Here is a 14,256-nt window from a genome sequence, read left to right as displayed (position 1 = left end):
TTATAGACAGAAACCAAAAGGCTAGTTCAGATAAGACCCTGGTTAAGACAGATAAGACAGTGGTTAAGCACTTGGCTGCCAACCCAAAGTTTGGTGGTTTGGATCCACACACTGTCTCCACGGGAGGAAAACCTGCCTATGTGTTCCCATAAAGACTGAAACCTCGAATACTGAATCAAAATGACTCTACACTTAACAACAAGGTGATGATGAAATAAAACTCATTAGCAACAAGATGTTGATGAATACAAACCCACTGAGTACATTAAACAACACACCAAATTATCAGATTTAGCAAATGCATTTTACCTGGTAAAACTGTACCAACAGGCAATAAAATATCAGCCAGGCTAATTTAAGATACTGAATTTTTTTTTAAAGCATCTTTCACAAAATGTCCTTTATATATATATACACACACACACACACACACACACACACACACATACATACATACATACATTTATTTAATAAATTCTTCTTGAACATAAGGTGAGGTAGCACATACATGCCCCACAAAGCACACAGAGCTCGTTCTTACCTTCAGTGAAACTCCCCGTCAGGGTTATTACCACAAACACCTTCCCCTCTGGCTCCAGGTCCACCTAGAAGGAGAAAATAAAAAGAAAAAAGTGTTTTATTTTCATTTTAAACTTTAATATACTTTTTGTAGGCTTCACCTCGAAAGACTTTCACTAAACACTAGAGGGGCAAGGGGACAAGTGAAATCTCCGAGTTGTTAAGAGTTCAGACACAAAACTAAAAGAAACTAAGTTCTTTCAGAGCTTCCTTCTTCCTGAACGGTATTCTCGTCTATGCTTGCCTTTTATGTGATAGAAACAAGCATGTATTTCTGGTAAAGGTTTTTTAAATATTCTCAACTAATGTACATAGATCTTAAGAGCAGTGTTTTATTAGAACCCACAGCAAATAGATAAATATCAATAGATAAATAAAGGTAAAGGTATAAAGAGGACGGTAGTGTCTCTGTCTATACCATTCCCACCAAAATTGAGCTCATCTTCAGGAAGGACTGTTGTGTACCATCGAGTTGGAAGTGGCCTATAACTGACCCCCCCAGCAGGCTTTCAGAAGCTGTAAATGGCATAGGAGGAGAGTGACTATACCACAGAGCAGCTGGTGGATTCAAACTGCTTTGGGTTGGAAGTGCAACTCCTTACCATTAAGCTATCAGAGCTTCCTAAGGAAGTATTGCTGCTGCTGTTGTTGTGTACCATCGGGTCAGAACCGACCCATGGCTGACCCTTCGCTGGTTTTCAGAGGTAGTTAATCATACAGAAGGAGACTACCCATTCTTCTATAGCAAGGAAGTACTAGAAGAAGGAAATTTAAGTTCTTTGCATTCACTACCCTCTACCTGTTCAATCCATATATAGATTGAATTAGGCCTTAGAATTGTGGTACCGACAAAGAATTCTGACTATGTTATGAGCTACCAAAAGAACAAACAAATCTGTATGGTAAGAAGAGCAGCTCAAGTGCCCTTAGGGGCAAGGATGGCGAGAGTCCACCTCACATCCTTTGGGCATGTTACCAGGAGATATTAGCCCTTGGACAAAAGCATCATGTTTGCAAAAGTAGAGGTTCATCAGAAGAGCGGAAGCCCTTCAAGGAAATGGACTGACACGGTGCCTACCACGCTGCCTACAGCACAGCGGAGACTGTGAGGATGTAGCAGGATGGGGCAAGATTTCCATCTGTTATAAACAAGGGTGGATATGAGATCGTGTTGACTGGACAGCACTTAACACTTGCTCCTGAGAACGGCAGTTTCCTTTAAAGATCTTATCTGTGGGCCGAGACGCCAAGAAATACATTCTGGAGCCAAGGCAACCTGAAGTTGTCATTCCAGAGATCCGGTTCTTTACTCCACAACCAGTTTTCCAAAGACTCTGGCATAGCGTAGCATCCAAGTGGCATAGTGTAGCACCCAGGTGGAAGGGCACCCTCCACACATGTTCTGATTACCACCCGCCAGCTTCAGCAGGCTCTGGCCTCTCCATCCTGGTTGCTAATCTCACCATCTTAGCTTGAGAGGTCCTTTAGCAACAAAATTGAGGAATTAAACAAATCTTGTCAGGTTCAGCCTTGGCTCATTCATCTTAAGGGAAAAGGTAAAGAAAAGCTGAATAGGGATATAGGTGATCATTTGGGGCTTGAATAGTCAATGTACGTAAGCGTAAATCACATGGAATGGCAGAAACAACCCTGAACTAGACCAGCATGTGACCTCTCATCGAGAACCACTGATTCTGGACCATGGGCAAGGCCCTAGACCCATCCCAATTCTTAGCATTCTAAAACCAGTTTGCATCGAGTTGACCCTGACTCGGGATGATCCCTGTGTGCCAGAGAGGAACTGTGCTCCCTGGCATTTCCAATGCCCTTTCTCCTGAGGTATCTCTAAGTGAACTGAAACCTCCAACCTTTCACTTCAGCAGCCAAGCATGTTAACCATGTGTGCTAAGTCAGTGGCTTCATTATCCATTACCTCTGATACGGTTTCATCAGATGATCTCAACGAATCTTTCTGTTCTTATTATACTTATAGGTGAACAAAGACCCTCGCTACTCCCATAATAAATGCATTCACCTCACCTTACGTTATGACCACATCTAAAAAAAAAAAAATTAACACCACACCATCAGAGAGCTTGACAATGACTAAGGATGACAGAAAATGAATCGATGCCTTCAAGTTGTGGTGCTGGAGAAGTCTTGAACATGCAATGGACCACCAAGCAAACAAATAGGTGTGTCTTAGAGTGTGAAACCAAGTCTCTCTTGGAGGCTAGGATTTTGAAGCTCCATCTCACATACTCTGGGCACGTGGCCCAGTGGTGCTTGGAAGGGTGGAGGGACAGCAAAGGATAGGAAGACCCCAGATAAGAAGTATGGATACGGTAACTGTGGCAATAAGGATTGATGTGTTGGAACTAGTGAGACTGGCTCAGGACAGGGCATGCTTCAGAGCTGCTGTACACAGGGTCGCTAAGATAACAACCCACTCTGTTTTCAAAATAAAAGATTTCCATTTTATACCTAGTCAAAACATTTGACCTGTTTTTACAACCCTTCTTCTGCATAAAACTTGTTACCAATTTGGTTACCACACTATACATCACTTCAGTGTTCAAATCAGGTATTTATATCATGACTCCTGCCAACTCAACCATCCTTTCTTAACTAAATACCAGTGGCAAATCTTTACAGAAGGTCTGAAAATAGAGTTCTCAGGAGAGATGACTAAACAGGATGTCAGTTTTTAATTGTCTCCACTCTCTGCCTTAACTTGTTTAAAGTAAAAAAAAATGTGTTATTTTTAAAAGCCACTCCCTCATCTTCAATATAAAGGCCTGACAGAGAACACATGCATTTGCATACATGCATATACATTCAGCCTCTCAACAGAAACCTCTGCTGGTACCAGACTAAGGACAGACAGACTGCCTGGGCTGGCCCCGGGATTCTCCATCTATGGCTAGTAAAGGTTTGTCCAATAGTGTCCTGCAGGCCACTCCACTCCTGATGGGTTATAGGTTGTGACAGACAAGAGGTTCCACCATTTATATTCTGAATCATTTTAAAGGAAACCCTTGACAACACAGGTCTTTTATCCATTTAACATGATGTGGCTGGACCCTGTACGAAGATCCTTCTCTGTGATCAGAATAATTTGTATTCACTGATTCCTGTTTAGTGCTGACAACTATAGTGGACATTCTACCTAACTACAGACATGTTCTAGATTCTGTGAAGAACATTCTAGTTTTATTTGAGAAGTACTTGTAAATGTATTCTAAATAAGGTGTGCATATGGGGTTCAATGGCAACCTCCATGTAGGCTTGTAACCTAAGTCTTGTCCACCAGAGCACTGAATTTCTCCAGTTCCGGGGACTGTCTAGAGGTGGTCTGTGCTTTATATCTGCCTACCTGCAGCTCCCTACTCTCAACGTTGGTTCAAGTTTGGATATATGTAGGTACCGTGAGAAATTCTGGGACTACAAGAAAGAAACGAGGTTTCTCTTTTGAACTTCAATCTGGATGGAAAGAAACTTGTATATCTGGACATTTCTTTTTTCTTTCTTTTCCTTTTATACCTCTATAGCTCCTATTTAATTTTTTAAAATTTCTTTTATAAGATATGAAACCATAAATTGTGTTTTCAACCACAATGTGTTCTTTCTCTTTAAGATTGACTAAAACTCCTCAACTTACTTTAGAGATTCCCATTCTTGTGAAATCCTTTAAACTAGCTGTTAAAATCATTAAGCCAGCATCTCTGATTTAATCTTTTTATTTTTTTAACAAAAGAAATTAACATTCATATAATTTTATTTCCACGATATTCATACTTATTTCCCTCACACTTAAAACGTGCTCTGGTAAGTGGCCAAAGGCTTTTAAAGCAGTTCCTGTCACATTTCAGGAATCCACGTACTTTCTGTCTTATTTGAAAGCTTAACTTCCATCCTTATTTTCTTTTTTCCCTTGTGCTTTTTTTAAATTAAGTTTTTCTTTTTATTTTTTTACCAATGTTGTAATTATTTTTTTATTCATTGAAGAGATTTTTAGAATATTAATTTTAATGAAAGTTCTGAGAGACCTCTCTTAATAGTATCTAGACATGGTCATGACCTTTAGCTAAAAAGACAGGCAAGAGCTGAGAGATAAAAAGAGATCAGATCTTGATCATATAATTTAAACCCTTGGATCAAGTCTTACTTGAAACATCTGGCCTTTTCAGTAATGTAAATAATAAATTCCCTTTCTTGATTTACTCATTTTGAGCTGGATTTTCTATCAAAAAAATTAAACAACATCTATAGCCAATGTTTTTTCTGTTGTACATAGGTTTTTCAGAGTCCTGCTATTTAGAAAGTGGATGGCCAATTCTTCTTCCTAGTCTGTTTTAATCTGAATGTTCAGATTTTAGATGAGTATCTGACAGACAAGCAAGTTATAGAAAAGTGAAAGATAAATCCCTCACTTGTTGCAATTCCAAAGAAGGGTGACCCAACAGAGTATGGAAACTATAGAACAATATCACTGATTTCACATGCAAACAAGATTCTACTGAAGATTATTCAAAAACGACTAGAACAGCACATCAGCAGAGAACTGCCAGAAGTCCAGGCTGGATTTAGAAGGGGTTGTGGTACTAGGTATGTTACAGCTAATGTTAGATGGATCTTAGCTGAAAGCAGGGAATACCAGAGGAATGGATATCTGTGTTTCACTGATGATGCAAAGGCGTTTGACTGTGTGGATCATAACCAACTGTGGCTGACTCTGAGAAGAATGGGAATCCCAGAACACTTGATCGTGCTAATGTGAAACCTATACTTGGACCAAGAGGCAGTCATCAGAACAGAGCAAGGAAAAAGTTCATGGTTCAAAACTGGGAAGGGTGTATGCCAGGATGTTCCTATCTCCATACCTTTTCAACCTGTAAGCAAAACAGATTATCGGGGAGGCTGGGCTGGGCTCTATGAGGAGAAGCGTGGCGTCAGGATTGGTGGAAGATCTATTAATAATCTGTGCAGATGACACAACCCTGCTTGCTGAAACTGAGGAGGACCTGAAGCACTTGCTGCAGAGGGTGAAGGACTGCAGCCTTCGGTATGGATTGAGGCTCAATGCCAAGAAGACAAAAATTCTCACCACTGGACCAATTGGCAGCATCAGGATGGATGATTGAGATTGAGATTGTCAATAACTTTAGTCTGCTTGGCTCCACAGCCAACACTCTTGGCACCAGTAGCCAGGAAACTAAAAGACATATTGCCATGGGAAAGTCTGCTGTTAGGGACTTCTCCAAAGTACTGAAGAGCAATGGTGTCACTCTGGAGACTAAGGTGTATCTTACATAGGCTATGGTCTTTGCAATCACTTGTTATGCATCAGGGAGTTGGACAATAACTAGGAAGGATAGAAAGAGAATTGATGCCTTTGAGCTGTGGTGCTGGAGAAGAGTATTGAATGTACCATGGACTGCTAAGAAAACCAACAGATTCATCCTGGAAAGGATTAAACCAGGATACTCCTTGGAGGCAAGGATTCTGGGGCTTCGGACATGTTGTAAGGAAGGACAGGTCCTTGGAGAGGGACATCATGCTTGGGAGAGTGGAGGGACAGTGCAGGAGGAGAAGACCTTTTATGAGGTGAATTAATTCAGTGACAGGAGTAATCGGGATGGGTGTGTCAGAGGCAGTGCGATTGGCATAGGATAGAGCAGGGTTTAGGGCTGTTGTACAAAGGGTCACTATGAGTCGCAAGCGACTTGACGGCACATAACAACAACAATATAGCCAATGAGAATAAATCCCTTCAAACACTCATGCTATTCACTGCAATCTCATACTGTCTTCTCCAGCACTGACACAGCTCCTGTTGTTGCTGTTGTTGTTAGGTACCACTGAGTCGAGCACGACTCATAGCAACCCTATGAAGAAAATATCTGAACCCTGTTCCATCCTGCACCATCCTCACACTTCCTGACACACAAGAGCCCATTGCAGCAGTCACTGTGAAGATCGTCTTCTCCTTCATGGACCCCCACACCCTTTCCAATATCATGTCCTTCTCCAATGCATAGTATCTCCTAGCACTATGTTTGAAGTGTGTGAGGCAAAGCCACCTCATTCTTGCCTCCAAAGAGCACTCCATCTGCACCCTCTCCAAGATATATTTGCTCATTCTCTTGGCTGTCCATGGGATGTTTAGTGCTCTTCTCCAACACCACAGCTCCAAGGCATCAATTCTTATTCTGTCATCCTTATTCATTGTCCAGGCCTTGGATGCATAGCTAGTAATCAGAAAGACTATGGCCTGAATCAGATGCACCTTAGTCCTCAAAATGACAGCTCCTAGGAGACTGAAAACACTGACTGTCAAACACAAACACATGTCTGTCACCACATCAGCTGATCCTCTGCAGCACTGGATCCTCTTGACAGCATCCTCCTTCATGAGCCTCTCCTAGTCCATGCTTCCTCGGCACCCCCTCTCCTAGTCCATGCTTCCTCGGCACCCCCTCTCCTAGTCCATGCTTCCTCGGCACCCCCTCTCCTAGTCCATGCTTCCTCGGCACCCTCTCTCCTACTCCTCCTCTAATGTTCCTTCCTTCTCTGATCATCTCTTAGTACTGCTGCTCCTCGTCTTTTCTTCCCTTTGAATAATTCAAATCTAAGGTTTCAAAACGCAACTAAGAAACTCTCAACTTAAGGACAGAAATGGAGGTGGAAACAACAGATTTTCTTAAAGGATCAGGATATAAGCTGGTGCAAGGCATAGGCTCAAATTCACTTTATAAGTTCTACGTCTCAAGCACAACTCTTCCTCTCACATCTGCTGTACCCTTTCTGAAAATCTCCATCTCTGTGCTCAACAAGGTCCTTTAATTCGACCTGCTGAGAATTCTGCTTGTATCTGACACCCCAAATCAAGCAGCCTACACTGTCAACCCAGGCTCCTCACCACACACATCTACCAGGTCCCATCTAGTCAACTTTCTAAACCACTACTTGATTTTGTCCAGACTTTTGCAAGACCTTCTAGTTGTTTCCCTGTCCCAAGATTTACAGAGACCTCAATGGGATGGAGTGGCACAGCGGCTTCAACAATTGGCCTGAATACAACAGTGAGGATAACAGAGAATGTGTTGTTTTGTTTTGCTCTGAACGGGAATTAACGGCATCTAACAAAAGCAACACACTGTCTCCAAGAAACTGCAAGTATCTTGTTTCAAAAATTAAAATCTTGCCATGCTACTTCCTAATAAGATTCCTCAATGTTTCCTCTTCTTTCCGTGAATAAAAGGGTCCAAACTCCTGAGTATGACACATCACTATGCACACTGTCCGTGACTACCTTTCAGCCTCCTCTTATTAAACCTATACCTAAGCTTCCTTCTGTTACTTGGAGAAACTTGGAAGGCAAATTATTTCAATAAACCATGCTAGACCCATCCAGAGTTTTTGCCAATGACTTTGAGTGTGACAATCTTTCCAGAAGGAAACTTCTTCTCTCCCGTATTTATGTGACAGACTCCTATTTGCCCATCAAAATTCACTTTTTTTAAAAAAAATGGAGATATTTCCAGACCTCTCTTAGATAGCTGGGCAAGCCCACACTTATATGAACACCATTACTGGCATTCATGGAATGTGTTGCCATGGTGTACTATTCCCTAGGCTCCTGTTGGCCTTGTACATAGAGGACTGAAAACTGCTGCTGAATGAAAAATTATCAAATAGGAGTATAACAAGATACTTCAAAAGTTTAAGATTCACTTTAGTCCTTCTTAGCCAGTCAGACAACTTTCCTCCAGACATAACCCATGTCAGCACATCCCCACTGAACAAGGGACACCATCCTTCACTGGAGACCGTTAAGATCATCATGAAACTCAGTTTTGACTGTGTGCACTGTTGCTACAAACTTGTACATGAGCACTCCTGGCAGCCCCAGCCATCCAGGTCAGGTCCGCCATCAGTAAGACTTCCATGTCTTTTTTCCCCCCTTGCTGTAAAACTTTCTCACATCGGTGTCAGTGGTTAGACCCACCCCAAAACACCTACAAAATGCAGACCCATGTTCATATTGTTTCGCAAAAGTTCCTGGATTCACAAACATAATGAGTTCATTCACTCTACTTTTCAGCTTTCTAGACCTTGGGTTAGTCAGGTCACAATCACCTAGGGCACTGACAGAATGCCCAAGAAAACAGGGCTGAGACCAGAGTACCGAGGCAACCCCTCAAAAGGGACATATCAGCATCCTTTTTAAAAGCAACTGGTTCCCTTAGGTGGGAAAGCAGGTCAGCAAAGGAGAAAAGGCACTGACCCACATGGACTGACACAGTAACATCAACATTGGGCTCCAGCTAGTAGGAAGCTGTAGATTCAGGCAAGTAGATTCAGGCAAGTTTTCATTGATAGGTACCCACGGTCACTTTGAGTGGAAGCCGATTGCCTCTAACAAGAACAACCTCTCACCTACAGAGCATTTCTGTTGGTAAAGAGGCAACTCTTGGTCTCTTGCTGGTAGAGAGAAATAAACAGCCTCAACAAAATTTACATTCTTACACACAAATAAATTAACAAATGAATAAAAACTGTTTCCAGAAATAGTGCCAGAACAATTAAGCACTGTAAAAGAAACAAACAAACAAACAAAAAAGCCCAATCGATGTGGCTGAGTTAGAACCAACTTATTGGGGATGCTGTGGGTAAGGCATTAGGCTGGCAACCAAAAGGCTGGTGGCTCAAGCCACCAGCTGCTTCACTGGAGAAAGGTGAGACAATCTGCTTCATTTCAGCCTTTAAGATCCTACGGGCTTCTACTTCGTCCTACAGAGCCACTGTCAGAATAAATTTTACGGCAGTGAGTTGGGTATCTCATGTGTTGCTGAGAACGTAGAGCAACTAGACCTCTCACGCATTGCTAGTTGGTTAGTAAAATGGTAAAGACATTTTTTTTAAAACAGTTTGGCAGTTTCTTAAAAAATTTACACTCATACCTACCATTTGATCAAGCCATTCCATTCCTATATATTTACCCCAAAATAAAGTATATATAAACATCTGTACACAAATACACGCAGGAGCTTTATCTGTACTAGCCAAAACGTAGGGAGAAATGTCTACCAACACGTCAATGTATTTTAAAAATGTGATATATTTCTACAGTGGATGCTATACAGTGATAAAGAGAGTAATGAACTATGGGCATATGCAACAGCAACAAAGGAATGTTTTCTCTCAATATACTGAGGGAAAGTTTTTAAAAGAGTACGTTCTGTAAGCTTTTAAAAAGGGTACATTTTGTAAGCTTCTATTAATATGAAACTCACCAAAAAAGCAAATCCATCTATAGCTACAGGAAGCAGATCAGTAGTTACCTAGGGATAGAGGTAAAGGAAACTGGAGGGGTAGTACAAAGATTAAAAAAGAGGTATAAGGTCACCAGGACAATCCAGTGAATCAAGAATAGGCTCTTCAACAAATGGTGCTAACAACCAGATACCCACATGCAAAAGGATAGAGCTGGACCCTTACAATCACATAGCATACACAACATTAACATTAAATATAAGGCCGATGACTATAAAACCTACAAGATAGATGAGTAAATCATGACTTTAGACAATCATTCTGTAGATATGACTTGAAAAATGCAAGCAACAAAAGAACAGATCAGAAGCATGTGTCCCCACAAAAATGAATGCTGTCTTAAATATTACACAGCTCTTTCTAAGTGTATCCTCTCCATCTGAGATGCTAGAGAACACTTGGGTTCTAATATGACTTCTGCCCTAACCGGCCCATGACTTTAGGCAAGACATTCACCCTCTCTGTGTCACAGAATCATCAAGTGCAGAGGAAAAAGAAAATCAATGATACAGTTTCTCAAGTCCTGCGAAAGAGCTACGAATCTAGAATTTTCTGGGAAGAAAGCAGCTCCATGGGTGATTCTGATATACTTAAACCACTATCTGGAAACCATGAGCTAAATGTTTTCTGGGGTCTTTTCCAGCTTCAAATTACTCTACTTCCATGTTTCCTCCTAAAGCTTCTGGTTCTCACTGAATGTGGAACTACCACATATTCTTCTAGACTCCCTGACTGAAAATCCTGGCGCCTTTCTGACCTGATGCTCGCTGTGATCTACTCCATGACAACCTCTGTCTGTTCCATTCCCTCCATCACTCCAGTCCTCCCATCATTACAGAATCCACTTCTCCACATCACTGCCCAAGTGTTCTCAGGTGCCATTCTCATTAACTTTCCCCCTCAAGGCCTCCAGTGGTTCCCAGCATTTTCAGAATGAAACTAACTCTCCTCCATGTGGCTTTCTGGCAAACTGCCTCTCCACTAATTTATCCAAACCGCTTCTTCATAATTGAATTCAATGAACCTGTTCTTCTAGCCAGACCAGTGTCCTCAGTCTGTCGCTCAGGCACACCTTCGCTTCAGCTGTTTACTCTGTTTGGAAAGCTTCTCTCTCTTCCCCTCCCCAATCTTTTCATTCACTCAAACCTTCACTGAATGATTCCGAGCGGCAGGCCCTTTGCCAGGCAGCCAGGATGCCCCAGAGTAGCCTCCCTCGGGCTACAGGTAGGATGGGTAACCAGCACACTCAGCCAGGATGATCCTGTGACATCCTGAATCTCAAGAAAGGAGCTTTTCCAGGAAGGTTTAGACTTTCACACTGATCTCTCCAGTTTAAACACTGCTCTCAGTAATTATCTTAATATGTATCTGTAGATTTAAACAATTACTGAAAACTTAATACATTTTTACTTCATTGCTTGCAGTAGGTCTGAGCTCTAATGCATCAAGATCTGCTACTCTCATAGTTCCCCAAAAAGACAAGCTGAAAACCCTGAACTTGAGTTTTAAATCTACTTTATTCAGATTTTATCTTTTGCTGATAATTTTCATTTCCAACCCAGGAATCAAACCTACATACGACTAAAGGACAGATCAAGGTCCTGAAATAGGAAACCCTGAAGAGATGCAGTTATTCCTTATAGGAGCCTGATGAGTGATGCTGTCAGGACTGTGGTGAGTGGTAGACATTCAAAGCAACCCAGCTGGCTGCCATCTTTGAGCTGGACACCACTGTTTCCAACTCTGATGGTCAAGAGATCTGGTTGCACTCCTGATCCTGTTTCCCAAGACAGAGATTAAGTTTCTAATAGGGTGTTGACGTGTAACTTTTCTCATTCTACTACAACTACATTTTACAAGTCCAGATCCACTCTGGTTTTGCTTTGTAGGCCATGACTATCCCAGGAAGAACTGGTTCAAAGAAAGCACTGCTTTAAACAATCTGAGCTCTTGGGTAAATAAAAGGTGCAGGGGTCAACACCCCAGGGTAGCAGCTGTTGTGTCACAGGTAAAGATGGTCTGTTGCAAAGGAGTTAGGACCATCTCTGAGGTCCTAAGGCAGAAGTGATGTGGGCTACAGAAAAATCCTATGACTATCTCAATTTCCTCACCAAAGTATAGGAATTATAACATTTACTACAGGATAAAACATACCACTAAGTCACAGAACCATGTTAAATATAGAAGCACTCCAAGATGGCTTGACAGCATACCAGTGATACATGGACTACAAGGATTCGATGCTCTGAAATTTTCTCTTCGCTTGATGTGCCCACTGGATCTCTAGCCCCCTGTTCTGGCCAATGTTTGATTTTCTTTGACATTACATTGCAGTCTTATATATCTTTGGCTCTGTCTCTTTGCCCTGAAACTGGAAGGTTGTCTGAAAGCCTTTCCATGATTCTAAACAGGCCTGGATAAAAGCCCCCTCACAGGACTCCAGGGAAACACTCATTTAATTAACTGGTAATAATTTACAACCATTTCCCTTCACAAAGGGCATTAGAATTGATCACAGCAGGAACTTCTGGCTACTAAATATTCATTTTAGCATGAGATTAGCAGGAGGATCTAGCATATTAAAAGGAAAAATAATTGTTTGGGCAAAGATAGAAGGTTAATCTCAATTCTATGAGCTTTTAGGCAAACTCCTGTGTAAGAGAAGTGTATAAATTCTAATTCTTGGCTAGGCGATCTATTTCAATAGAATCTCTGTATAATAAACTTAAAAACACTCTAGTATTTAATGCCACTCTCGGCAGTCCTACAGAACAGAATAAAAGTGCCTGCAAGGCTTCCAACACTGTAAATCTTTATGGAAGCCAGTACTTTATCTTTCTCCCATGGAATGATTGGCAGATACGAACCCCCAACCTTCTGGATAGCAGCCAGAATTCTTCAACCACTAAACCACCAGAGATCCTTTCTGAAAGCATGGTAAATAATTTCACGATTTCTCTCTCAGCTGAAACTGTCAGGTCACAAAATGAGAGTTCAAGTTCTTTCTAGATTTTACCAATCACTAAGGAGACGGAGATGTGTGACTGGTGGTTTGTTGGGTTGTGGTGTTTGATTTTTACTTTTTAATAATAATTGATCCTAAATAATAGCAACAGCTACAATAGTTGAGCTCCACTAATAAGCATGAGCCATGCTAAGTGAAAAAAGACATTATCTCTCATCTTGGCAACCTGCGAGGTAAGTATCACTACTGCATTATGAAGAAGGGGAAATGGAGGCTCAATGAGGTTATGGAGCTGACAAATGAAACACAAGCAGTAGGGGAGCTCTGGTGGCCTAGTGGCAAGAAACTGAACTGCAATCCCAGAGGAAGACGGTTCGAATCCACCAGACGCTCTGCCGGAGAAGGAGGCGCAATATCCTCCTGTACCAGTCAGATCTGATTTGACGGTACACGTACACAAAATTTAAAAAAAAAAAAAAAAAGAAACACAAGCAGTGAGGGACAAGGCAGACTCAAAGGAGGCCTGTCATGAAAGCATCGGCCTGCAGGGTATTACAAGTCATCTCCTGGCTCCTGCTCAACCTGAAGCCACCTAAGCCTTGCTTCCAGCAGGTTAAGTCATCACCTCCTTCCCCTGGGAGCACAGGCAAGATTCAAGCCATCAGCACCTGAGGGTGCTTCCCACTAACTGCTAGTACTTGCTGTTCCAGCCTCACCTCCTCACTGTCAAAGCCAAGGAAAGTGGTACCAGCCTAACAGTGTCACTGAATCTCTGTGCAAGAGCACAAGAGGCTATACACAGGCAAGACTATGTGGTGGGCAACGGGGGATCTGCTCGCCAGCTACAACCACCACCACCGCCAATTATCATCAACTTGGAACCAACTCATAGTTGAACCTCCAGCAGGATTTCTAACGGTGTCAACTGCTTAGGAGATTGCCATCTTCCTCACATGGAGTAGCTGGTAGATTTGAACTCCCAGAGAGGTGTGGCCTTTGGGCTCGGAGCTTTGTGGCCCTTATGGACTACACCTCCAGAGTTCCCTAACTGCCTGGAAACCTGAGTAAGCATCATGGGCTGCAGACACACACCAAAGCCCCTCCACAGAAGGACTTCTAAAGAAAAAGTGAATGAGGCAAATGCTATGCTTCTACTCATCTGCTACTTGCAGCTCAGACAAGTTTTATAAACAGCCTTAAAAGCAAAGAAAATGAGTAGATGGAGAACAAGGGCATTTTCCGGGCAGCGATATTATTTAGAATGGTATTATAAAAGGTGATTCCTATGCATACCATCAGGTGAAGTCCATGTGTATAACCTGCGTTTGTGTCTCTTATAAAATGTATTTGCAATGAATAAGTCATTGATTTTA

General features: G+C 41.9%; 1 protein-coding gene across 1 annotated transcript in view; it reads right to left on the bottom strand.

The window, feature by feature from the left end:
* The window catches only part of PRKCH (protein kinase C, eta), a 326,526-nt gene that overhangs the window by 223,727 nt on the left and 88,543 nt on the right, over window positions 1-14,256 (bottom strand). The window contains exon 2 of the mRNA XM_006891785.1: window positions 542-605. Coding sequence (XP_006891847.1) covers window positions 542-605 — 64 coding nt within the window. The remainder of the gene's footprint in view (window positions 1-541; window positions 606-14,256) is intronic.

This window comes from Elephantulus edwardii, unplaced genomic scaffold (genome assembly GCF_000299155.1).
Source record: "Elephantulus edwardii isolate Elephantulus edwardi_28Jun2011 unplaced genomic scaffold, EleEdw1.0 scaffold00104, whole genome shotgun sequence".
Taxonomy (NCBI): Eukaryota; Metazoa; Chordata; class Mammalia; order Macroscelidea; family Macroscelididae; genus Elephantulus; species Elephantulus edwardii.
Note: the sequence above shows the minus strand (reverse complement) of the source record. Positions and strands in the feature narration are given on the sequence as shown.